At 45.4% G+C, this 24,841-nt stretch overlaps 10 protein-coding genes across 10 annotated transcripts; 3 read left to right on the top strand and 7 right to left on the bottom strand.

Annotated features, from left to right (window-relative positions):
• Positions 1-1,684: 1,684 nt before the first annotated feature.
• VTP01DRAFT_3133 (uncharacterized protein) lies at positions 1,685-3,169 on the bottom strand (the record flags this gene model as incomplete). The annotated part of the gene is made up of 2 exons (XM_069381671.1): positions 1,685-2,833; positions 2,924-3,169. The coding sequence occupies 2 exons, from the start codon at positions 3,167-3,169 to the stop codon at positions 1,685-1,687; spliced, it is 1,395 nt and encodes a 464-aa protein (XP_069236780.1).
• A 358-nt stretch (positions 3,170-3,527) lies between these two features.
• Positions 3,528-4,880, bottom strand: VTP01DRAFT_3132 (uncharacterized protein; the record flags this gene model as incomplete). The annotated part of the gene is made up of 3 exons (XM_069381670.1): positions 3,528-4,153; positions 4,218-4,590; positions 4,668-4,880. The coding sequence occupies 3 exons, from the start codon at positions 4,878-4,880 to the stop codon at positions 3,528-3,530; spliced, it is 1,212 nt and encodes a 403-aa protein (XP_069236779.1).
• A 460-nt stretch (positions 4,881-5,340) lies between these two features.
• On the bottom strand, positions 5,341-7,190 carry VTP01DRAFT_3131 (uncharacterized protein; the record flags this gene model as incomplete). The annotated part of the gene is made up of 11 exons (XM_069381669.1): positions 5,341-5,392; positions 5,452-5,523; positions 5,588-5,703; positions 5,769-5,899; positions 5,964-6,042; positions 6,126-6,305; positions 6,386-6,607; positions 6,693-6,748; positions 6,809-6,851; positions 6,918-7,078; positions 7,139-7,190. 11 exons carry the CDS (start codon positions 7,188-7,190, stop codon positions 5,341-5,343), a joined length of 1,164 nt encoding a protein of 387 aa, XP_069236778.1.
• Positions 7,191-7,996: 806 nt separating this feature from the next.
• On the bottom strand, positions 7,997-9,032 carry VTP01DRAFT_3130 (uncharacterized protein; the record flags this gene model as incomplete). The annotated part of the gene is made up of 2 exons (XM_069381668.1): positions 7,997-8,830; positions 8,901-9,032. 2 exons carry the CDS (start codon positions 9,030-9,032, stop codon positions 7,997-7,999), a joined length of 966 nt encoding a protein of 321 aa, XP_069236777.1.
• A 326-nt stretch (positions 9,033-9,358) lies between these two features.
• Positions 9,359-11,127, bottom strand: VTP01DRAFT_3129 (uncharacterized protein; the record flags this gene model as incomplete). Its single annotated transcript, XM_069381666.1, has 9 exons — positions 9,359-9,565; positions 9,631-9,704; positions 9,760-9,874; positions 9,933-10,184; positions 10,245-10,456; positions 10,523-10,603; positions 10,672-10,719; positions 10,776-11,015; positions 11,073-11,127. 9 exons carry the CDS (start codon positions 11,125-11,127, stop codon positions 9,359-9,361), a joined length of 1,284 nt encoding a protein of 427 aa, XP_069236776.1.
• A 464-nt stretch (positions 11,128-11,591) lies between these two features.
• VTP01DRAFT_3128 (uncharacterized protein) lies at positions 11,592-13,499 on the top strand (the record flags this gene model as incomplete). The annotated part of the gene is made up of 8 exons (XM_069381665.1): positions 11,592-11,709; positions 11,771-11,920; positions 11,979-12,019; positions 12,087-12,200; positions 12,254-12,390; positions 12,448-12,745; positions 12,804-12,918; positions 12,982-13,499. 8 exons carry the CDS (start codon positions 11,592-11,594, stop codon positions 13,497-13,499), a joined length of 1,491 nt encoding a protein of 496 aa, XP_069236775.1.
• Positions 13,500-13,617: 118 nt separating this feature from the next.
• On the bottom strand, positions 13,618-15,287 carry VTP01DRAFT_3127 (uncharacterized protein; the record flags this gene model as incomplete). The annotated part of the gene is made up of 7 exons (XM_069381664.1): positions 13,618-13,810; positions 13,871-14,191; positions 14,255-14,408; positions 14,472-14,696; positions 14,756-14,859; positions 14,917-15,024; positions 15,151-15,287. 7 exons carry the CDS (start codon positions 15,285-15,287, stop codon positions 13,618-13,620), a joined length of 1,242 nt encoding a protein of 413 aa, XP_069236774.1.
• A 501-nt stretch (positions 15,288-15,788) lies between these two features.
• VTP01DRAFT_3126 (uncharacterized protein) lies at positions 15,789-16,327 on the top strand (the record flags this gene model as incomplete). The annotated part of the gene is made up of 4 exons (XM_069381663.1): positions 15,789-15,870; positions 15,933-15,985; positions 16,070-16,173; positions 16,234-16,327. 4 exons carry the CDS (start codon positions 15,789-15,791, stop codon positions 16,325-16,327), a joined length of 333 nt encoding a protein of 110 aa, XP_069236773.1.
• A 2-nt stretch (positions 16,328-16,329) lies between these two features.
• Positions 16,330-23,632, bottom strand: VTP01DRAFT_3125 (uncharacterized protein; the record flags this gene model as incomplete). Its single annotated transcript, XM_069381662.1, has 10 exons — positions 16,330-19,045; positions 19,100-19,233; positions 19,298-21,865; positions 21,923-22,027; positions 22,081-22,317; positions 22,374-22,578; positions 22,635-22,765; positions 22,831-22,891; positions 22,955-23,133; positions 23,210-23,632. 10 exons carry the CDS (start codon positions 23,630-23,632, stop codon positions 16,330-16,332), a joined length of 6,759 nt encoding a protein of 2,252 aa, XP_069236772.1.
• Positions 23,633-23,718: 86 nt separating this feature from the next.
• On the top strand, positions 23,719-24,597 carry VTP01DRAFT_3124 (uncharacterized protein; the record flags this gene model as incomplete). Its single annotated transcript, XM_069381661.1, has 6 exons — positions 23,719-23,778; positions 23,841-23,962; positions 24,033-24,078; positions 24,145-24,201; positions 24,259-24,421; positions 24,485-24,597. The coding sequence occupies 6 exons, from the start codon at positions 23,719-23,721 to the stop codon at positions 24,595-24,597; spliced, it is 561 nt and encodes a 186-aa protein (XP_069236771.1).
• Positions 24,598-24,841: the final 244 nt, after the last annotated feature.

Below are 24,841 nucleotides of genomic sequence, written 5' to 3'. Positions count from 1 at the left end.
GAGCAATCCAAACGATCCCTGTAAAAACACAAGTATCAAAAACTCTCTGAAGTTCGTCACAGATCAGATAAAAAGAACAAAATATCTTTTGCCTTGATGATGGTAGCCACTTCATTATAAACTCATTCATTATCCTTTTAATGAGCGTCGATTGGCTTATGTCAATCAAGTGACCACCCTTGTGCAGGACCATGACCGGTGCTGACAATAAAGGAGGCATGAAACCTCAAAAAAAAATCCGGTGTTGATGAGACGCCTTGAATTGCCTTGGATAACTTGGATGTCTGATGATTTAGTCCTCATGGTAGGCTAAATGTGAGAGAAATATGGCTGCTCACATGGCGTTTATCCTCTATGAAACTTGAAGCCGACCTTTAAACGACGTAAACCATAATAATAACGCTGGCAACATGTTAATTCCATTATAAATGTAAAAGTGGCAACAGTGAGCCAGTACAGGCACATGGACTTCGTCAAGCTTGAACGAAATGAAAATCATGCTTTCAAGTGAACATGACAGTCGTCAGCACATACTAACCTTAGATAGCAAGCAAGCGTTATTATTACTATTAATTCATAAGTGCACCAACCGAGCAGATTCTGATCACGCTTCTTGCTTTATACAGTATGTACATGAAATCTTCATTGTATGCCATTCTTTGGTGGGAATAACAAAAGCGGTGGAGAATGTTCTTGTCAGAAAACAACTTATGCAATGGGTATGCAGTTACAATGTGCTTGAATGACAGCAATTTTCCTGTTACTCGGTGCCCTAAAGTTTTAGCTCTCCTGCAGCTTGTTCGGTCATGGGATGTTACAAACTGCCAATTTTGTTTGCAAGCTGAACCTGACCGGCTTACAGGTCCCGGATGAGCTCTCCACTTGGATGCAATGTGAAAGAAGACAAGTAGAAGCAGGGAGGGGTATCTGAAAAAAAACAAGGGGTGCAGTACTAATTATGCAAAAAGCAACTTGGCAACTTTCATTCAATTTTCTTTGTTTTCTGGACTGCCCGCATATTTTGATTATGCATTCGCTGATCTTCTCTTGAAAGGACTGTGGCAAGAATGGATCGATTGTCGCAATTATTGGAAGCATCGACAACGAAGAAATTGAAAAACTAGGCATCAATTGAATGAACATCTACCAACGCCGGCGGAATCCTGTTGCTTTACAGACCCGAATGAGCAGACTGCTCGTGTTTCTCGTTAGGTTCATTTGTTTCTCGACGGGTTGGCACGTCAGAGACATGATCATCCTAATTTCTTGCCTTTATTGGCAGCAAATTGAGTTGTCTGTTCGATAGATCTAATCTGCACGGTCGTACCACCAGGCCACAAGTGCTACTGTGTATTGACATGGTTCCGCTCGTTCCGTAGACTGCTGTCACCTAAAAAAGATTGGTCTTGCCATGTACAGAAAGAAGAAAAATCAGAATTTGCTAATGCTCCTGCTGCTTTCATTGTTTACTTTTAGAAGATACGCGGTCGGATTTGCGATTCAGTAAACAAACATGCATAGAATGAAATCAGGTGTCGTCAGCGATTCAAGAAGAACATGTCTAAAGTTTAAATTACGACGCTAATTGTTACGTTTAAGGAACTATAGTATAACAAGGAGCAGCAGCACAGTAAAGAAGCAATTATATAGATATAATAATAAAAAGGACAGAAGGGGAATACAGTTATTCAGCAGAAGAGGGTATAATCTGGATATCCGAAGGTTGTTCCGGCGGCGTCGCGGGCGAGAGAGGTCTTGGAGGAGGAATGATGCTGGAAGTAGTATTAGAGGTAGTGGTACAAGTAGATAGACTTACCAGCTTGCGGCGCGAAGATTCCTGCTGCAGCTGGTACAAGAATACTAATGCACGCGCAAGGTTTGCATAACCATGTTCAACCTGCAATGCACGGTGGCACTCGAGCAAGCTGTCAGTAGCATACTGGAACAATCGTGCTTGATGTAGCTGCCCGAGTCGTGCGTTGTTTAGCAGATTTGTGTAATACTCGCGACCTATGCGAGCAAAGTAACTCGAGAGCCGAGAAAGCGAACAAGTGTATGGAGCTTGACACTGCTTTGGTGGACGTACAAACAGCAGCATTGTCCACCATCGGCGTCGTCCTTTCTTCTTGAGCAGTTGCGGCCAGTCCCACGCTGCTGGCTCAAAGACGGGGCCTGCCATGTCGAACAGGAAGGATACATGGGGGTGGGTGCCAAGAACTCGGTGCTGCTGCTGCTGCTGCTGCTGCTGTTGTTGTTGTTGTTGTTGTTGTTGTTGTTGTTGTTGTTGTTGTTGTTGTTGCGGCGCAGCGGAGGAGGAGGAAGATGATGACGGTGAAGGAGTGGGCGATCTAAAGATAGTATGCGAAATTTGCTGAATGTCCAACAAAAGTCGACCGACGCTGTTATCTTGCGGCAACAAGGTTTCCATCGTGTGCAGGTTGTGCTCAGCATTCTCTTCAAACACTCGCTGGAAATCCCGTATAATATCCAGTATGACTGCTTTCCGGTCCTCGTCCGTCGTTAATGCAGGATCGAAAACAAGATACTGTTTGTGAAGAGAGCGTAGTCCCAGGCCGAGAGCCGCAACGTGTGCTCGTGATACTTTGACGAGGCGGCAGTGCTCAAAGTGGCGTGAGGCAGCGATGCTGCAAACAATGTTTTGGACGTTTTTCTTTTTCCAGGAATCACGCAGACAACGCAGCGACCAGTCGATTCCTACGTTGGTTTCGCCTAACAGTACATTATCCAATCGTTCGCTTAGCGCCTGCAGCTGCTCAAACAAGTCTATGCGTTCCTGATCGGCTGCCAGGGGGCGCGCGCGTAATGTTTCCATCTGTCATATACAGTAAATTTCCTGTGAGATGATGCGCAACGGGGAAAAAGGCTACTACGCGTTCACAGTGATGGCGGTCGATATACTTGCCTGAGCTCTGTACTTGTCACGCAGCTTGATGATAATCTCGATGGCGCCATGGATGTCCTGCTGCAGTTGACCACCTGCAGCAATCACTCTGTATAGTCGCTCGAGTTCCTGCTGCTCTGTCTTTGTACATAATCCAAGCGTGTCTGCAAGCTCCGTTTGATCCTGGCAAGTGGCGAGACGCAGCGACTCGGCCAGATCGTGCATCAAGTCGCCATTCATCCCACTGGACACTGGAGTGGGTTCCATAACAAGAAGAAGAAAGAAGTGGAAAGAGCAGTAAGAAGAGAAGAAGGCGCAACAACTCAGTTCCCGTGCGACGAGATGCATTGGCGCACGTCGATCGTCACTAAATTTGGTAATGGGAGGTGCGCATTGGCTTTGCACTTGGCCGACGTTGCAAAACGCAGGACCAACAATATCTCCCTGCATAACAAAGAGGTCCCCATAAAAGTCGCATGGTCTCATTGTCGGGAAAAAGATTTTTATGGACAAAAGGATGGAACAAGGCCGAAAAAAGGAAAGGGAGAAAATTGTGTTGCTATGTACAAGTATAGAACGGAGAAAAAAAATAAAAGCAGCAGTTTTTCGTCACTGTGCGTCGGTCTTAATGCATGACTGACTGCGCTCGGGTGGTCCTTTGCAGTTGCTGTTTTTGTTTTTGTTGTTTCTGTTTCTGTTGTTGTTTTATTGATGATGATGATAATAATGGTGGTGGTGTTGGTGATTGCTGTTGTTTTTGTTGCTTTTGCTGCCGAATCTCATCCAGTTGATGCTGAAGCCGTTGACGCGCAGCGCTCTCCTGGCTCACTGATTCTTCTAAACGTGTCACCCGCTGCATCAATTGGTGGAAATGCTGTTGCACTTGCATCTCTCGTTCCTGACGTTCACTGAGGAGCATGTTTTCTAAATGCTGCATGCGTTCTTGTGCTTGTTGTTCACGTTGCTCTATGGATCGCTGGAAACGTTCTAGCAGTAATGTCATGTTGCCTGCACGAGACGTCGGTACTTGGTCGCTGATGATGCTCGCGGTGGCGGCGCTGCTGCTTCCCTGACGATACTTGTGAACCCGTTGCTGATATTGCCGCCAGATCTTTTGCATATCGTCCGGTCTATTTTTGCCGTGCAGTAATCGTCGAGGAACATAGTGTTTTCTGGGTGAGGTCTCGGAAGGTGGCGTGAGAAGACTCGATTGTGACTTGTTGCAGCCGGATGACAATGCCCATCGTTTGCCTGCGCGCGAGAGATAGAGAGATTAGATGGAGGAACAGGTTTGCAAGCGTCGATTTGAGCTTACCAATCTCGCTTTGGAGCTGTAACTCGCCGGTGCTGCCGCCAGCACCGCCGCAGTCAGGAGTGGATGGTGCCTGCATGGATTTCTCAATATCGCTCATCCAATCCATGACCTGCTGATCCTTGCTTTCTTTGTGCTGTCGACTGGAGAACCACTCGGCCATGGCATTGTGGTCGGGTTTGGGAGGAGAGCGTGTATCGATGCGTTTGACCTGGTTGCCATCGAGCAGAGATAAGCGACTGCGTTCTGCGGTTGCACTGGCGAGCTTTTTAAGGAGACGGGATCGTGGTGGGAATTCGTAGTGCTCTTGCTCAGGTGTAAGGTTTTGTGGTACAAGGATTTCGAATGTGCCGTCGGGGAACCGTTTAATTACTGCCTACGTGGGATATACGATAAGCATCTCTTCTGCTGCTACATAATAACCCGGCTGACGTAGAAAGCGCGCTCACTCACCTTGCGTCTGTCACCCCACATGAAAAAGGAACGATGGTCGCGTCTCCGGCGGACTTGTTTTTCCATGGCTTGTGCAGCTCGTGCTGCGATGCGTCGTTGTTGTTCTTCATCTGCTGCGGGGCCCGTGCGCTTTGTCGTCGGTTTGATCTTGGATGGGTCGCCTTCATGTTCTTTCCTTTTACCGCGAGCAACTCCATGCATGCTGTTGTGCATATCAATCTCACGTTACGTCGTTCTTGCTGTACCCCAGCAGTGTGTGTGTACACAGACACACTCCGTCTTCCTTTTTAGTGCTAGGACGCACTCTGGAAGTGAAAAAGTTATCCACTCAAGGGAAAAAAGGGAGAGCGCACAAGTAAGAGGATGTAATGTAGCCTGTATTTAATATTGCAGGTATAACAAAAAAAGAAAAAAAGGGGCGGGGAAAGTTTTTTTGGATTTTTATCTCTTTTCCCTCGGACTAGAGGATTTCAAGAAGAAGGAAAGAGTGTGAGAGAGAGAAGGGAGGGAGGGGAAGAAGCGAAAAAAGGCAAAGAAAGAAAGCGAGAAAAAAAGAGAGAAAGGGACGGGAAAGAAGGTTAAGCTGGTCTTGTTGTTGACAATCCATGCGCGGCAGGTTACACTCTGAAAAGGGCTTTGGATCGCTTGCCTTTCACACGAAGCACCTCTGGCCTTAATTATGCATCCGCTGTGGAGTCAGCGGTGGGGGCAGGTTATGGCTTCGACTGCTGTGTTTGTGAGTATATGCTTATCATCCCATTTTAACAGCTGCTGCAGCCCTTACCCTGCGTTGCTCGACGGAGAATCAACAACCTCGGTATCGTCGGCGAACGGATCGAACGGGTCACTGACGGGCCTATAGTTAGGTTTGTATCATCAGCTAAACAAAATAGGGTTCAATGGAATGTTTTGTCGTTTACTTTTGCAGGTTAGCAGCGGGGCTTTTGCTGCTCGATGACGAGCCGGCGCCACCAACACCTTCCGCGCTCGTAGACGACGAGCTGCCGTTGTTGCTATTCAATAAATCCACATCCTCCTACTTTGTTTCAGTCTTTTTGACATATTTATCACCGATTACGCCAGCTGAGGCACACTACTCACAGGTGGCCGAGTGCTACGGTGGTTCAGGGTCTCGGAGTTGGCAGTTGCCTCGTTCACAGCGCGTCGCTCCAACATGTCGTCGTACGCTTTAAACGTTGTAACCAGCTCGCTATTTGCTTCCAACAACGAGGCTGCGGTTTTAAAGTTTCGTGTTACTATAGTTGCCGCACCGCCAGGTGATACGCGTATACTTACAAATGACGTCCGGATCGTTGTTCGTCTCTAAATGTCCTGCAATAATTCTCTGGAACATCTTGCATTTGCCGTAGAATTCCTTTGTAGTTGCAGGAGAAAAAGCATAATCATCCGTCAAAGCCAGGTAGCGGGGTCGATGCAAGCGGGAGTAATAAGGTTTACCTGTATCAGCTCATTCTTTGTAATATCTTCTTGTGTGGGATCTGTGAAAGACAAGGTTTGTGAAAACAACTGCGCATTATTTTTTGCCAATAAAACATCGTTCATCGGGTCCGCAGGGGTCGACTGTCGCTGCTGCTGTGCCGGAGGTAGTTGCCGTTGTTGCCGTTGTTGCCGTCGTTGCTACGCAATCTCAGGTGAGCAATCACCGAAGCACATTATGCTTCCCCTCTCTCTCTCTCCCTTCTATTATCAGCGCTTACATCTTGTTGGGTTGGCCAATATATAGATTCAGCTAAGCGCTGGTCGCCTGGAACGGTAGGACGAAGCTGGAATCCCGCTAGCCGCTTCGACGGTTGAACTCCATTCACAACTCTCTCATAGACACGAACGAGCCCCGAGTAAGTCGGATCCGTCGTGCTAAGCCGTCCCGTCCAATTCTGCAAACAGTGTACCAGCTTCCCATGCACGCGGTCATCTGTCGTCTGTAGAAGTAATGAAAGAAGAATACAGCACATGAATTACTAACCCAACAAACCGCACTGTGCTGTTTCCCCCCTCTCCCCTTACTTTTGATAGCGCTAATGTTTCTAAATCTTCGGCAAATGATTTGGCTCCCAGTTGACCTATATTCATTTGGGTCAACATCTACTTCTCGAAAGCACTCCTGCTTCTTTCTTTCTTACTTGAAAACTTTGCATGACAATTCTCAGACAATGCATCCAGAAGCTGAGCATTAACATTACAATTAGAATATGAACCGAGCTTAAATACGCAGGGAGCAGAAAACCAAACCTCAAGAGATAAGATTTGCGTTTGCACGTCGCTCGAAAGCATTTTCTTTTGGAGAAGCTTGCGTGCTTCCTTAGCACCAAGCTCCGTATTGTTCACTACATCGCATATCTGGAACACGAGCGACCAATCTACTTCTGGGTGTGACGGATCCGTCGCCTTTTCTAAAACCCCGGACATTCAGTTTGCCGCACAGCACAACGCTTACTCCGTTCGCCAGTTACCAATATTCGTTGTGATTGTGGTAGGTGTTATCTTTTTAGAGAAGAGTGGCATTCTGGTAATGCAATTAGGGAAAAAAGCCAAGAAAGTGGACGCTTATGGGCGGGGTTATGCATTTGAAACAATGAGTCCGGCAGAAACCGTCAGGCGAGTTTGGTAAGTCAGACAAAGACACATGAAACATGCTTGCAGAGCTTTGTTGAGTATACCGCCGTGTAGGACAGCCTCCCTGCAACAGATAATAAAAAAATCGTTGTTCCATACTGTTATTACCACGACTGAGATGTGACATATTTCCTTATTTCGATAATGTGTGTCACCTATCCTGAGATGGAGCTATGATATACCAGTGTCACCATCTTTATGCAGAATGCAAGTTACCTCCATCTTTTGTGCAGGGAATGCTGAGAGGTTTATAAATGTGAATACCTATATGTTACATATGCTTAGTTACATGTGTTGTTACCATTATTCTAAAGGTACATGTTTGTGAAAGCTTTGAACTGGCAATTTTCGGTCGCGTTACTGCTCTGGTTCCTAATAAACCAAGGGATAAATTTCCTTTGGATTAGTTGAAAAGAAATAAAAAGAAATGTCAAATACCTTGGAATGCAAGGCAGAGGTAACTGTTATCAGATTCGAATTCGGATCACTGATCGCCGCCAGTATTGTCAAGTTAGTGTCACAATCACTCAACCATCTTTATGCAGTTACAACTTGCTTTTATCAGATATTATAAATGGCGTACAGTGGATGATGAATGAGTAACAGATACAATATGCATAACTATGAAGTAAATTAAGGCTACTAGAGGTACATGCAGGAAAAAATCCAACGTTTGAGAAAGCTTTAAGGTCACGTTATTGTTGGAGGTTATGCGCCTGAGACAATCCTCTTTTCCTCCTATCGTTGCTGCGTAGCGGTGGTGACAGAGGTGTGACAGGATATGGTGATAAGACTGTCTCCTGCTCTTCCGAAGGAGTTTCTTTTCGCTTGTTATCGTTGGAACTATGCATCGAAGAATGGTCCTGCTCAAAGGTGAACAAATCTTCTGTTGACGATAGATCCTCTTCTCTCGTTGATAATTTGTACATTGAGGGTGGTGAAGAATTTAAAGACGATCGACTCAGCGTGATGGGCGGTGAGCTGGTCCGTTTAGTTTCGGATGTATTATTCCGTCTACTGAGGCTGTTGTGTGCACTGAGAACGAATGCATTTGCAAGTTTGCTCACGCTCGAACTGCTGCTCTTCTCGGTCGAGTCGGTACTATCAAACTTTTCTGTGGAGGAGGAGAAGGATGTCGAAACAGGTGGAAAGGAGGTGGATAGCGACGATGATTTGCTGGAATCTTGCACCGACGATGACGAATTCGACGATGTGGCGTATTGTTCTTCTTTATCGAGCAGGTTTAATCGATCGAGCCATTTGTCGAGAACGCTTTCATCCTCATTCATTCCGGGTATCATATGATCGGCTGGAGTACAGTTGTGTTCTCCGGTCTGTTTCTTGATATGCTTTTCGATAAGAGACATCCAAGTGCGAGTCTCTTCCAGGGTGTCTGCATACAGTACATGGCTCATGTGGTGCCTGCAAGCTGATTGTATTCGAAACGCGAGAGGTGCTCGCCTCGTTTCATAGACTCGCACACCGTGATAATGCTTAAGGTCCACAACACCTGACGGTTTTCGATCATCCTGCCAAGTTTGCCAAGGACTGTCAGCATTCTATACACTGATAAGGACCAAGTTTTACGTTTTGGCTTACAGGACTCTTATAGTAGAGTAATTCCTGATGGCGAAGTACAAAGTATCGCCGTTTCCACGAACGACTCAAAGGTGACCATGTCAATTTGTAAAGCCAACCTTCGTGGACGTCGATAGCGAGCTCAAAGGACATGAAAAAAGGGGAAGAAAGAAAAAGATCCTGTGACGCAAAGCGATCGAGCATTGCCACGTTTTTTCACTACCCGCAGGGCCGATCAAACAGCCGGTTTCAGATTGACGTCAACGCATGCATTGTTTGAAGTCAGGTACAGGGAGGAGCAAAACTTTTTTCTTAATATTTCTTGAATACACTGCAGTCTTCTTGGTTTTTGCTATTTTGCCAGTTCTTTTCGCACATGTTGAAACTAGGTTACATCGTCTTGGGTCGATCATTTTTAGTAATGCTGTCTGCCTATCAGCCGTCCGTTGTCTCGGCAACGGCCCTTGATCCGAAATTTTTCAGTGACTCGTCTCTGTAATTAGCAGCGCCGATAGGCGTCCAATGATCTCACTTTGAGTCACAGAATCCTGCGTCGCAGCAGCCAAAATCAAGTCTGAGCGCCCTTGCTCCAGAAGGAGCAGGATGTAATCCAGTTCATCCCCCAAACTCGTTTCCAATTGGATGTGATCCAGATTGCCTTTAGCCGCTGTAATATTAACCAGAAACTTTGCAGATTTTTTAGTAATTGTTTCCCCGGACGCCAGGCATTGTGCGTGATTGGTAATCGTACCTGAAGACCGGCTGGAATAGGGCTGGATGAGGAAACAATCGCCGATGTGATTCTTTTCGCTCGGACAAGATCGCCTGGCAAAAATCGCTCAGCTACAACGTCGCTGTTATTTACACCCGCAACACTTACCGATTTCCAATGCTAGCAACAATGCTTCGAATATATCAGATTGTATTGATTCATTCTTGTATAACACCATTAACGTTTCTGATGCTCGATGTGGGCAATTTAGTTCCTTGTATTTCTAAGCAGACAGCTGCTGAGTCGCTTGCTAAATGATGACTTCAGTTTTCTAGAATTACCTTGGATACTTGTCTCAAACATTCCTGACTAGAGTGCCCTGCTGTCTGATCCAGAATTGACGCCATCAGGAGGAGCACAATGCTGATGCCATTAGTTGGCGCATTCTCAAACCAATCAACGGACGGCGTCGACGAAAATATATCGGCCATCTCCACGAAAATTTTGTTGCCATTTGTACCGGTGCTTGGAGATTGCGATACACATGTTCGACATTCGTCTACAAGTTGTTCAACATTTTTGGATTTAAAATTCTGATTGAAGAAGAATATTAACCTTCTGTTGTAATCATTCGCAGTGTATCCAAATGATACCTTTGCTATATCCAGTAAAGAATCTGACTTGATTTTCCAAAACTGTTCCAAGGCATTCAAGAATTGTTGATAAGCTGGTACAAAGGATTTATAAATATAGTATAGTCGTCCTAGCGTTAATAAAGCTTGGTATTGCAAATCGCCTGTTGCAGATTGAATCAAATGCTGCAAAACAATGCTGGTATCACGTGGCCGTTTGAGTTCAAAGAATGCTAGAATACATTGCAGTGTAAGATGGTCTATTACATAAACAGCTTGTAGACATGGTTTTATCCTACATTTCGATATACTCCATAGCTCTTGATGTTTTTGCTCTGAGGACGGAGATTGCAGTACTTTATCGAGCTGTTTTGTTATCTCTGTAAATAGGATTTTGGAATCATCAGCATCAACAAGCCAAAGATAGTGTTTCCCAAAGTGATACAACCATCAATGCGCGGATCGGCCACGTCAGATTTTGGTTCAGCAGACGGTGCTTGATGTAGGGTCAATAAGAGTGATGATTACTATTGATCATTGATTTATTATTACCTTTGCTACTAGGCTGCTTGCCCTTCTTCTTCTCGTTGGCGATATGTTTGGAGCTTTTTAGATGGTTCTGCCACGTTGCTTCGTTGCTGAATTTCTTTTTACAGGCAGTGCAGTACAAGTTGTTGGAGCTTGGAGTTGCTCCTTTCTTCTGCTCCTGATTTTTCTGAACTTTTTGATCGATCTGATCAATCTTGGTAGGTATAGAATCGAGACATTCCCAATGTTCCCGGGATTCAAATACTAGCGTCGCTTCTTAGAGAACGAGTTTACATAGCTACACTCGGTGCATATGCGTACCGTTGTGTTGGTTGGTGTCTAAGCTGGCGTCATAGGTAGGAATGTCGGAGGGCATGAGCACGGGAGGGGTTCTTGACCGTGACGAAGTATGACAGAAAAATCCATACGACGCATCGGAAGACGTTTGACAGAGTTTAATTATCATCAGTTTGCAAGATGCTTTTTTTAACAACAGTGATCTCTTAAAACATGATTTCATTATTCAAAAACTTCCTCTAGTTGCAATACATTTAATTGCTCGCCTGTAGTACACTATTCACCTTATTGATTGAGTGACGTATATATTTTCATTGTTATCGAGAGACTGCATCTTGGAAGAAGTATCTCGAACAATAGCATTTCTCTTCTATTCAATTCTGTCAATATTTGCGAGCGCCTATTTGATAAGACGAATGCACAGGCGTGGTAGTAACACTGAAGGTAGAGTATGTGATCGCACTTTAAAAAATTACGCTCAGGGCGGACCATGGACACGTAAGACGGTGCGCGTAACCATTACGGCTTTTTGATACGAACAATATGGCGAGCGCAGTCCCTAAGCAAGAAACACAGCGAGACGAAGAAATGGAGATTGTTGAGGACGAAGAAACCAAAAAGTTACGCTTAGAAAAGGAGGCACGGGCTTCAGTCATTTCAGGTGAGTATACATTTGCATTTCCCGTTTCTGTACAGCGCCCGTTAACATGGATGCGACTTAGAGCTGAAACGTAACTTTTCACTTCTTGAGCGCGCTGTGGATACTATTGAATCTCGATTCACGACTCGAGTGCTGAGAACATTGCCTTCCATACGCCGTCGACTTACATCCTCCATCCTTGCTGAAGTCATTGCAGACTACGAAGGATCAGGCAAGTCCTTACTGTTGCTTAGCAGAGTTTTCCAAAACTTACAAGCATGACAAATTAGAGAGCTCAACAAAGAATAAGCTACTTGGATTCCTTGGAGAGGTAATTGACAAAAAATCATCTGTTATCACCTGTATGCCACGTACTAAGAATGGGGGGGGGGGAATAGGATGTTGGTATGGATGTGGACAGCGAAGAAGGAAGCTCAAAGCTGCCCGAAGTTGAAATGTATCTCCATCTTTTGGTGCTTTTATACCTGTTGGACAAGAACGAACTGCAAAAGGTAGCTAAATAACCCTTGTACACACAGACAATGCGATTGACATGTCTTTCTAGGGTCTTGAATTAGCAGACATCACTGTCCAAACACTTTTACAATTGAACAGAAGAACCCTCGATCAGCTTGCAGCTCGCATCTTCTTCTATCATGCGCGATTTTATGAACTCACCAATCGCCTTGCTGAAATCCGACCGTAGGTTCATGGAAGACAAAATACAGCTCATTCGATAATTTAAACCGATTCTATTAGACTACAATTGTCTGCGCTTCGAACGGCTTCTCTGCGACGTGACGACGAAACGCAGGCTACTTTGTTGAACTTGTCCTTGCGAAACTACTTTGTACATAACTTGTACGACCAAGCCGACAAACTGGTTTCAAAAAGTGCATTCCCTGAAAATGCCGGCAACAACCAAGCTGCTCGCTACGCTTATTATCTCGGCCGCATCAAAGCCTTACAACTTGATTACACCTCGGCACATACGTACTTGACTCAGGCTATCCGAAAGGCGCCTCAAAACAATGTTACTGCTGGTTTCCAGCAAACTGTGAGTAATGTGGACTCTTGCCTACACGTGCAAAGTATTAACAACTGTACCCGAGTAGGTTTACAAATTCTTTATTGTAGTGCAACTTTTGATGGGCGACATTCCTGAAAGATCTCTTTTCCGGCAACCAATTTTGAAGAAGGCACTCATCCCCTACCTTCATATTACCCAAGGTAAAGCAATATATGCCATCATATTTGAGAAAGAACTTGGTGAATTAACTATCTGTGTTTTAGCTGTCCGCATCGGTGACTTGAACAAGTTTCAGGAAGGACTGGCTCAGTTTGAGGATGTTTTCAAGAAGGACAAAACCTACACTTTGATTCTTCGCCTTCGCCACAATGTCATCAAGACCGGTATCCGTATGATTAGCATCTCCTACTCTCGAATTTCGCTCAGAGACATCTGCATCAAGTTGCATCTCGACAGTGAGGAAGACGCAGAATTCATTGTTGCCAAGGCTATTCGCGACGGTGTCATTGATGCTACGTTGGACCACAATGGAGGCTTCATGAAGAGCAAGGAAATTGTGGATATCTATTCGACAAATGAACCCCAGCACGCATTCCACCAGCGTATCACTTTCTGCATGAACCTCCACAACGATGCTGTCAAGGCCATGCGTTTCCCTCTTGATGCTCACCGAAAGGAACTTGCCAACGCAGAGGCAGCTCGCGAGAGAGAGCGAGAATTAGCTCAAGAAATTGCAAAGGGAGAACTGGATGAAGATCCGGATCTAGGCGGTGATTTCTAATTGACACGTATAGCAGAATATAGTTTTTTCTTAGTGATGGAAAAAAGAACGGACCATGATATATTATTGTGTTGTTGCGAACTTAATTTACAGAATGTCTATGTACAGCAGCACTCTTCTATGTGGAATTGGGCTTAGGAGCCTCAAGATTAGTAGAGTGTTCGGTAGTGATCTTCTTCTTGACAACGAAGCAACGAATTCCAAGAAAGTTGCAGATTTCGTTGATGACGCTGTAGATAAACGACGCATATTGAATGGCAGAAATGAGCAAGAACGTATTGACAATGGCGTTGGGGTCAAAGTTGACAGGGCTGCAAATGTAAAAATGTCAGATGATTAGCATGGAAATAAATCTGACCATCGATACTTGCCTATTGGGGGATGTATCAAGGAATGCCAGAGTGCAACCAGTGGCAAGGATGAGGTTGACAGTATTGTTCCACCAGGGGAATTCGAGTTTGGCGACGTGAGCTGTGATCATCAGGCCAACCTGGTGACCAAACACCAAACCGATGGCGAGCATGAATGTCAGCAAATGAACATGTACAATCGATGGCCACAAACGCATCCAGATGTAAACGGTTGCAGACATGTAAATATACGGAACGAGACCCAGCAAGGCCTTTGCAATGGAGCGATCTGGGTGAGAGAAGTCCGTAGGATAAAGTTTGACGTGGATAACATTGTAAATCCTAACAAGAACAAACGCAGGTCAATCCAAAGGACGACCTAGCCAAGACTTTGATCTTACTTACGCATTGACAGCATTGATCAGTAAGGTAAACGCTCCGATAACGATCAAAATGTGGTTCAATTGCAACGAGCCAACTAGATCCAACGCAGGACTCGACATCCAATCAACCAAGTTACCAAAGACTTCTTCAACTCGGAGAGTCCAGAAAGCAGGGCCTGAAAACCAAAGAGGGATCAACACGATTATTACGGATTTATGCAGTTGATCACGAGACTTACCAAAGATACCAGAAATCAGGTGTACGCCAACAAGCATCAGGACACCTTCCACGGGTCCACTAAAGTAACCAAGGTACAGAATGCCGGTGTGATATTCCTCCCATGTAGACAAGTAAAAGTTGGACAAGCTAGCAAACAGGGAAGCAACAGTCCACCAGCTCTGACCCAAGTAGGTAGCAGATGCCCAAGTTAGGACACCCAAAGTCGTGTTCAAAGCATCGCAACCTAGATCTATAGTATAAGACACTCTGTTTTCTCGAAATCGCAAGATCGATGGGGCTTACCGTGATCAAAAAGTTCACCAAGTGGTCCTGACATGCCGGTACGTCTAGCCTGCTTGCCGTCAATGGCATCCAATGATTGATAGGCAAAAAGACCAGCAGCAAAGCTATAAAGATCAATGTTAATTTCCTATAGATCAGAACGATAATGCCGTTATACTCACGTTAGATAGACCCAGTTCGGGCAGGGACCAAGATCAGGAGCATAATAGAACAAGGTCGCAACGTTGGCAAAAACGCAGCACAAGCCGAGCAAGGTGATTACATTCGGACTAGTAAGAATATATATAACAAAGACGCGTTTCTAGTTAGTAAACACTTGTTCCTGTTCCTTTTGTATGTTCCTTTTCTTTTTTTTTTCTTTTTGGTTCCTGGCGGTTCCTTTATTGAAAACGTACGCAATCCAGAGCGGAAAGATCTTTACAAGATTGTTCCAAAACGGCGTCAGAATGTAGCGAGAAGTCAGTGATTTGTCAACGCCTCCGTACTTGTAGCGATGCAAGTTTGGCAATGCTGATTCCGGAATGGTCGGCATGGCTGAGCGAAGAGAAAGCCGAAGAAACAGAATTTTTTTGCTTCTATAATTTTCTTCTTTTCTGGTATTGTCGGTTTGGCGCCGCTGAGTTCATCGACGCGTGGTGCTGCAGCAGCAGCAGACCAACATCGTAACCCCAAGTTGTTGCCTTTGGAACCCCATCAAAACGAAATGATCCGTCACGCCCACGTGTGCAGCCGCCGGATATCACCAGTCCACAAATTTGGCAACCTATGCAGTGCAACCGTCGACGTTGCGACGAGGTACAAATGAAAAATACTTGGAAAGGCATAATGGCATTTGATCTGACAGCTTATCATCTTTATTGTCTAAAAATATAGCGACAAACAGATGTTTTGAGAATTTTGGAGATACGCAGGTGTATTTACGGATCTGAAAGCCATGAATATGGGTGGATACAACAACAATGGCATTGCGGCAGCGGCAGCGGCATCAAGTAAGTTTTCCGCCCCCGCCGACTCGAACGTCGTTCGTTCCACCATGAGCATCCAGATTGCTGGCAAATTCATTGCCATCGTTAGCACGCTGTTCCTTGCTCACTCTGCGTACTCGACTTATGAACGTGCGTGTCGCTTGTCTCTTTATGGCTTTTACCTTTGCCTTACTCATTTGCCTATGTTACAGACCTCGCGTACCTGAAAGCAGTAGATCAAGCAGACACTGGCGTTCCTGTTGATGCAAGTATCGCGGCAAAAAGTCAAACAGAAAAACAATGCTCATATACATTTTCGACTGACTCTTGGATTTGATATCCATCTTAGATCGTAGTTGAGTGCCTCACTTCCGCGTTCGTGACGCTATTCGGCGTTGTGCTATCTGCTGCTCCTTTCAAGGACATTTCGCTCGAAAGCCATATGGCTAAAATGTAAGCCATAAACATTTGAAGACTAGAGAGTGGACGTAAAAAATCTCACATGCATATTAGGACCGTGGATAAGATAGACACAGCGCCCTCATTTGTAGCATTTAATCATCGACGAGTAGTTTCTACAAGTGCACAGCTGGACAGGAAATTGTAAAACTATTCAAACGTATGTGCGCTTCGATGGAATGTTGTTAACGAGCTGGAGGGTGTCATGGAAACGTTTGCAGCAGCAGCGTCTGCATCTTCGTTGAAAAAGTCGTCCAAATCCTTGAGTGCGCTGATGAGTCCTTCTCCAAACGGTGCACCGCCGTTGCCCATGGCAGCAGTTGAAGCAGCAAGTGCGCCAGGCGTGGGTATATTATCCTGATCAGATCGTTCTATTTCAGCAACGCCGTGGGGCGCTTCTTCGCCCGTAAGCAGTGAAAAGTCTTCGATCGAGAACTGGATATTGTGTTCAATGGGTGTGATGGAGGAGCATTCGAAAACGACAGCGTGTACGTTGTGTCGCGCGGTTTCAGAAACTACCCTGAACGCGGCAGATCCAAATCCCCACAGTGAAGGTGCTGCGATTGTCTCGTCCGTTGCTTCCTGTGCTGGAATGCCCATGCTCAGTATTGCTAATGCCTTATCCGCATAATCCGTCTGTACGAGTGATAGCAAGGGTTCCAGTGAAGCAATATCGATGGGTCCTTCCGCCTCAGGTGCAGGCGCACGGCCGTGCTTTCCCGATACAAAGGGTACCAGACTTTCTACAAGCATCAGTCCTTTTTCTCTGTAAAATGTCTGCTTGTTCTTGACCAGCAAGAGAGCAAACATGAGTGCTTGCCGCGAGTATTTGGAAAGAAAGACATCCCAGATAGAGCCGAGTAACTGTTTAAGATAGTCTTGCTGAAACTTGCCCTTCTGTTTTGGATACGTATTGAGAATGCGTGAAACATCATTGAGAGAATATTGTTCAAATAAACGTGACAATTTGCTCGCCAGATCCAGAGCAAAAGTATCGGGCTCGCTATCGTTGTCAAGTCCATGTAACAACCTACAAAGCGAGCCCAAAAGAAGATACATCAATCTTGTTTCCGACGGATCAATAAGTGGCGGGTTATCGTCCAGCATGATGGATGTGAGAATATCAAACGTCTTCTCTTCGGCTGATTCAAATTGCAGGCCTTTCAGCAGCAAAGGCTGCAAACCCTCGAACTCGCTCGACCAATCTTTCGGGAAACTGTTTGCTAATTCGCTGCAGAACCCAAACTTGTCGAGTACGACCTCCAGGAGAACCAGTGCCTCTGCATGCTCTGCCTCGTACGGACTGTACAGACACGCTACAGCTGCCCAGAAGATTTGTGGATACTGTTCAATTTGGCTTCTGTTCATGTTTCTGGTCACTTCTGTCAGCGTCAGGATAATTTCAAGCGCAAATCCTCGTATCTCGTCTGACTTATCAGCTATCGTATTCGATAAGCGGGCAAGCATATCTGCCAGCATGTGCTGGTTGAATGTCGGCATAAGTGTCCGGAAACATTGGAAAGAGCGGCATGCAATGTGCCGGACGGAACAGCAAGTAGCCCACTTGAGCGCGGTCTCTCCCCATTTTTGCCGTAAATCCGGATCTTCGTACGAAAATACTTCAACAACCTTGCTGAGCAAATCACCCAGATCTTGCGAGCTTTGCAGTCGCCGGTTTTTAGGTGTGATGTTTTCGTACGCCCACAGTCGTTTGCCTTCTTTGGCTGACAAGTACTGTATAAGTTCATTTGCCTTGCGTGCTGCCTCAGATTCCATTGACTGACGGACAATGATAGAGTGAATAAGGTTGATCAGGAAACAGCGAGATTGATCGCAAACAATACTCGTCAAATGGTCCAGTTGGACAAAGATGGTGTGTAGCAACAGCGGTAGATGTGGTGCAAGGTCTGCACCTGCTTCGATAGCCAGATCTACCAAAAACACCATTGCTAGTTGTCCTCTTGAGAATACTGGTCGCTTCGAGTATGGTGGCAGGACTTTCTCAGGGTCGGCAACAAACAGGAGAGGGAACGCATTGGCGTGCTTGTTATCAGGCTCTTTGAGTTGTGGCACCATGGAGCGCGGCGTGATCTCTGCGATAATTTCCTCAACTAATTTCGCGAACGCTGGCGTACGTCCCAAGCAAACAAAGACGCGTTTAGCGTGGACGAGGAACCAAGGATTGCGTTTTTCAAGGCCCATATCTAAGAGGTACAAGATAATTGCGCGAACATTTCTGCCGTGATCAACCAGTTGAGTCCACAGGGAAGCAACTTCCTTGACATATGTATCTCCAAATTTGATAGTGATGTAATACAAGTTTGACAATACCATGAATGCTGAAGCACTCAGTTCAAATTCCTGTGCACCCACAGTGAGGTCAATCTTGCGCAGCCATGGGAGCATGTAAATAAGCACTTCGCGTTGGCTATTGGAGCTAATATGCTCGAACCGCTGTGTAATTTCGGAAAGCATTGAATATGTCTGCTCAGGATGGTCAAGTGCAAGGCGGGCAGACAGCAGCGTTTGCGTGTGTTTGTAGATTGCCGGGAGACTGCTAGTAATTCCTATCTCGTATTCTTTGGCGCATGAATCGGCAAATACACGTTCTTCCAAGACGCGTAGCAAGTTAATAGCAGCTTTGCGGATCGATTTTTTAGCATCGCCTGCCTTGAACAGGGACAGACTCATAATCTGATGGATGCGACATGGATAGTCCTCCACTTTGGTAAAGATGTCAGCCAATGCCAAAAAGTAGCCTTGAGTAAATTCGAGTTTAGGATTTCCCGCATAGCATTGCTCGATAATATCATCCAGCAACAATGCTTGATCTTGATTGTAGATCAAAAGCGACTCGAGTGCTCGTCTAGTACAAAATATTAAGCGCTAGTGTTAGAAAGAGGAAAAAGACAATTCGTACCTTGCAATGGCGTGATATTTTGGATCGGAACTTTCAAATACTGCATCGATCCATTTTAGCACATTTAGCATGTCAAATTGAATAACTGCTTGTCGTGCCTTCTTTTGCCCGAGGAATGCGTACAGTGGACCTCTCTGATGCACCGTTGTATGTGAGAAATTGGAATATCGCAAATCAGTAAGGTGTAAAGATACTTACGCAGAGCATGGCCATAGCACTTAACGCTGCAGATTCCAAAGCTTTCCTTTCTTCCTCCATCAACTGAGTCGCACTTGCGCGTTCGCTCGTATCCCTGCACTGTTCCAGAATTTCCCGCATCATGGCTGCTTCGCGGTTGCGCGTAGTGTTTGCATACATGCCATATCCACACCATTCTTCAAACATCTTGTATAAGCTGAGACGCGTTTCAAACGACATGACACTTGTAGGATCGTCGAGCCGCATTATATTTTCATATAGCTTCTCGGTAAGGCCGCACAGGTACACGCGAAGCCTGTGGTACTCCCATTCTAGCTGGACTTCGCTGTCTGCCAGGAACGCCTTTGTCTCCTTGATGTAGCTCATGATAATATTCATCACTTCCTTGTCTTCAAGATACGATCGTTCGCTGAGACAATCGGCCGTCAGATAGAACACATGCATGAGTGATATCCTGAGTCTATCGTGCTTCTTGCTCCTCTTGTTTTGATACGGTTTTTGATTCAGTCGTTGCTTGCCGTCATCCAAAACTGTCTTGACTTGACTCTGTAAATCAGACATCAAGACTTTGAAAAGGTCCTTGTTGACATTGCCGAGTCCTTGGATAGCAGCATCTCGTATCGAACGATGTTCACAGGTTAAATATTGTATAATTATGCGAAAGAGATCCCTCGCTGAACTGATTTTTTGCAACGAAGTCGATGCCTTGCGACCGCTGTTTACCCACGTAGCAACTGGCGACCGTTCCTCTCCTCGCGTTGCAGTGGCACATGCAAAAATGATATAAATCTTCCATTGTTCAATCATTTCTAGGCTCGCAGCTTTTTGATTTGCATTACTCTTGTTCATGCTCAGTGTGCCGCTAGGACCTGCCTTGGCAGTTTCGAGACATGCCATGATAAAAGGTTGTAGCTGGATCAGTCGTGTACAAATATTTGAGCGGCACAGCGCCACTGTGCCCGGGAAATGCTCAAAACATAGTTTGAATATACGTGGATAGCAGATATTCCAAATATGGACATCGTTTGCATGATCACTTTCGGCAATCTGGAGCAACACCTGAGGCAATGCCTTGCGCTGATGTTGCTGAATACGGATTCTTGTTTCGATTCCTAGTTTGTTTCCCCACAGCTCATTGCTATCCTTGTCAAATCTGATCATATCTTGACCAATGGATTCCAGCATGTTATATAGCCGTCGGTGTGTACGTTTGTCCGAGAATTGATTAACAAAACGTGCCATTAATTCTGGATGATCTTTCGTCAGCGATCGAAGGCGATCCTCCAGCGTTGCTGCTGTCTTTATGATTTGGATTGCGGATCGTCGCACAGATGGAAACTGGTTGCATAGAAATAGTAATCCATTCGCTTCAATTTCTTCGACCATACTGAGAAGTTGCGAGATATCGACGCCCGAGTCTGCTTCCAAGTCGACTCGTCTTGATTCGTCTTGAGGTGCATTCATTTCGAATTCTTTGAAGGCCGATAGATCCAAGCGTTTGACGTAAATTTCCAAGAGATCAACGTATAACTTGATGACTCCACCGGCGCTGCCGCTGGCATGGTGGATACCAACTGCGGTGAGAGGACCATTCGCAAGAGAAATGAGAATATCCCAAAATCTGTCCTCGATGCGATACACAAAGCGAGCGTATCCTGTAACCACCGTTTTGCTATCGATCTGGTCAGCTATGCGTATCAGCGCCTGAGATGCAGCATGTATTATTTCTGGATCCGCGTGCACAGTGTATCGAGCTAGCATCTCGACTACACGAGGTAGGGGCACGCCTGCAGGCATCAGTCGCGGCATACAGTCCAAAATGGCCCGAAGCACGTCGAGGTAAGCTTGCTTCTCTTTGGAATACGAAACCACAAAAGTTGCATATTGATGTTGTATCTGCGGACCACTCTCTGCTGGATTTGAGATGCTAACACTATTGACGAACGCTGGCACCGAGTAAGCTCCTCCACCGCTGGTCGTTGTGCTGGTACTGCCCGAAGGTCTTTGGATGATCATCTTGTCGTCTAGGACATATAGCTTGCCGAAAGCCTGATCGAGACTTAGCAAAGTCTTGTGGATGATTTCTTCGATGCGATCTGTTACGTCGGGTTTCACGGACCGAATAGGCCCAGAAAAGATATTAGCGCTGCCTTGCAAGGATAAGCCAGTGGCAAGCATATCTGGATCTGTTGGGAAAGGTGGCCGCATAATTCCACGCTCCAAATCATACAGCATAAGCGTGAAAGCTCGCAAGGCAATGATTGTGCGTTCTGGATTAATATATTCCCAATGTATGGTACTTGAAGGGTTGTCGGCATTAAGTAGGTAGAATACGATATTTTTGACGGCCGTGTCAATGTCCCGCATTAGGCAAAAATATGTGATGAGTATAAAGTGATCTAGTGAGATTTCTGATGGGTATATAGTTCGGCGCATTGGTGGAAAGATAACTTTCATGATGCCGTCGATCTTTTTAAATGCAATGGTGGTGCTTTCTGTGCATCGAAATAGATATGTCCATACGAGTCGTGATACGCATCCTAATGCTAGTTGTCGGGTATATTTGTCCTATATTACAAGTCAGCTTTTATGTTTACTCCTTCGATGCCGATCCAAGCCTCCAACCTTGTTGAACTTTTGGTAGCAGCTTTCTACGACGGTCATCCAATTGCTTGTAAAGAACTCTTTGCGACTGACACACAGCAATGTAGTTACCAATGGATAACCAGCCTTTTTACAATGTTTAGTCCGATTTCCCGTATTCGTCTGCATTCGCAACTTACAAGGACATGTCTTGGCTTATTTGCCATTTTCCAGGCGCGCGGGTAAATAGTATCGACAGCCTTGCTCCATGCGGGAAAGTTCACCTCAGCAACAGCAACACCTGCAATAGGCAGCAACAATTGTACAAAAAGCATTGCATAGCTGTGCTTAACCTTGGCACCATGTGCATTTCGAAAAAAGCTGGCACAGCTCAACAAAAAGTCTGCTGTCTCCTCGAGTGCATCGAGAGGATAGATCTAGAAAGGAAATTTAAGCAGCCTGCAAAGATATAGACTTTTTTAGGGTCCCTTACCTTTATCTTTAGAAACCTCATCCCGCGAATCAGCATTTCCATATGGCTTTGTCTCTCTTTCATGATGGTCTGATTATTGTATTTTTCGAGCTCAGCGATAAATCGATCGCTTACAGAAGCGAAGCGGATGTTTGACAGTTCACCTATCAATTCAGCAAACAAATCCATGCTAGCTGTTCTGCTCTTGGATCTTTTGATCGCTTCTCTGTATTGAGGATTAGCGATAGAACTGAATTGCCAATCTTTTTTTAGATAACTTACGGATCTGCTCTTTTCAACTGGTTAAATACAATCTCTTCCAAATTTTCACCTAGATCCTCGGGCAGCGTTTCAGATGTAAAGCATTTTACAATTTCAATGAGTGCTCTGCAGAGTATGTACACGGACGCCAGCTAACAAATAACCATCACTGTTATGAACATCGATATTATGCATCTGATTCCATCTTTGCAGTTACCGATTGCCTCTCTTTCAATATAGACTGTATATCCCTTGTTCTCGATAATGGTGCCGTTTCGCTGATTCCATTCAATATTAGTTTCGAGCGACAGGAACGTCTTGCACAACCGGGAATATATTACCTCATTCGTTTAACGAGTGCCTGATCCAGGGGTTGGATTTTCTGCTTTCTCCATCGCATGACTGCATCAATGACGGATTTCTGCTGACAAACTGCCAGAGATGCAAGGGATCGTATTAATTTGTCAAAAGTCGTATCTGCGCCTTGTCCGAGTAATCGACGGAAATCAACTTCAGTGTCCTGTTGGTATTGTTAATTCCACGTGCCCCAATGACTGATCAAGCATATACATTTGTCCTCGAAACGAATATCTAACCATGCCCAGACTTAGAATGAACTCCATCTTCTTATCCGCCACCGTCTCGAATTGTTGGAGTACCACATTGAGGGCATATTCTGAGCTGGAGACGGTTGCCTCGTGCTCTGCGCTGGAGGTGGTACTTTGTGCAAGTGTCAGCGATGGTCTTCCAGCAAGCGGATTCGCAGAGAGCGATTGTCGCGATGCAGGTGGTGTTGAGGGCGCCATTTGAGGCGATTCGCTTGTCGAGCTTGTGTTGCTGCTGCTGCCGCCAGCACCGTATACCCGCCCGTTTGGTATATTCAAGGGGCTTGTTGATGCGTCAACGAGTGTCGTAGAAGAAGACAGCTGAGACTGGTGTATAAATGTCGTCGAAGAGGACGCCTGGTGGTGGTGTGAGGGTACCGTAGAGGTGGGTAGACCCAAACGTCGATTGGGCATGCGATGTTGAAGCAACCTCTGCTTTGCCTCTTTGCGGGGTGGAAGAAAGAGGGGCTGCGCACGGGCTCTTTTTTTTGCTATTTAACATGTCGCAAAGTAATCCTGCAAGTGTCATTCAATTCCTCCATATAATCGAGAACCTCAAGGTACTATTCACGAACGGAAACAATAGATCGTCTGGAAGAGCTTAGTCTCCAACCGCGTTTAGAAAACGAAACGCACAGGCTGGGTCGACAATGGAGTTCAGAAACCTGAATCTATTGCTGATCACATGCATCGCATGGGTGTTATGGCTATGCTAATTGACGATCCTATGCTGAATCGCGAGAGGTACAGTGTAACAGGGATTACGTGCAGAAAAAGCAAGGCACACGCATGCTAAACGCGTATATCCCAAAAGGTGCATAAAGATGGCGATTGTGCACGACCTAGCGGAGGCTGTGGTTGTAAGTTTGAACAGAAATTATTTACTACAGTATCAAGTATATAAGGGGCATGCTCTTTCTACTTAGGGTGATATCACTCCACACGCCGGCGTCAGCAAGCAGGACAAGTACGAGATGGAAAACGTACGGCTAGACATTATATTTAGCATTTGACAATATTTTAAATCGATCACGGGATAGACGGCCATGCGGGATTTCCAACGTTTACTAGGCGACACGCCGATGGCAAAAGAAATAGTCGAGTTGTGGCAAGAATACGAAGATGCTCAGACTCCTGAAGCCTTGTTGGTCAAGGATCTCGACAAGTTTGAAATGATTGTCCAGGCACTTGAATATGAAAAATGTAAGTTACGGTGAAATGTAGCAGAATACCAAAATAACAACGATTGACGGGATCCTTGTCCAGCTGATGGAAAGAAACTAGAACAATTCTTCGAGTCAACCCGCGGCAAGTTTCGACACCCTGCAGTGAAAGCATGGGCGGAAGCGCTTTATGCAGAGCGCTCCACGCTTCCTTAATATAGATTATTGCCAAGCAGCTTTTAAATTCGCATAAAGCCCACCACTGTCCGAAAGTGACGAAATTCGCATGACAGTTTCCCGACAAAATGGCCGGATGATGTTCATATTCGGGCTAAGCGTTGCTTCTTGCAGTGTCAAGGATCGAGCATTCGACAATATATGAGGATCAGCTAAGTAGAGAAGACTGCTAGCTTTGAGTTAGGATTTTAAGGCTGCTTAGCAAACTATTGCTTGTTATCAT

Source organism: Rhizomucor pusillus, assembly GCF_041956525.1.
Source record: "Rhizomucor pusillus strain CBS 183.67 unplaced genomic scaffold VTP01scaffold_15, whole genome shotgun sequence".
NCBI lineage: Eukaryota > Fungi > Mucoromycota > Mucoromycetes > Mucorales > Lichtheimiaceae > Rhizomucor > Rhizomucor pusillus.
This window is presented reverse-complemented; position numbering and strand designations above follow the sequence as displayed.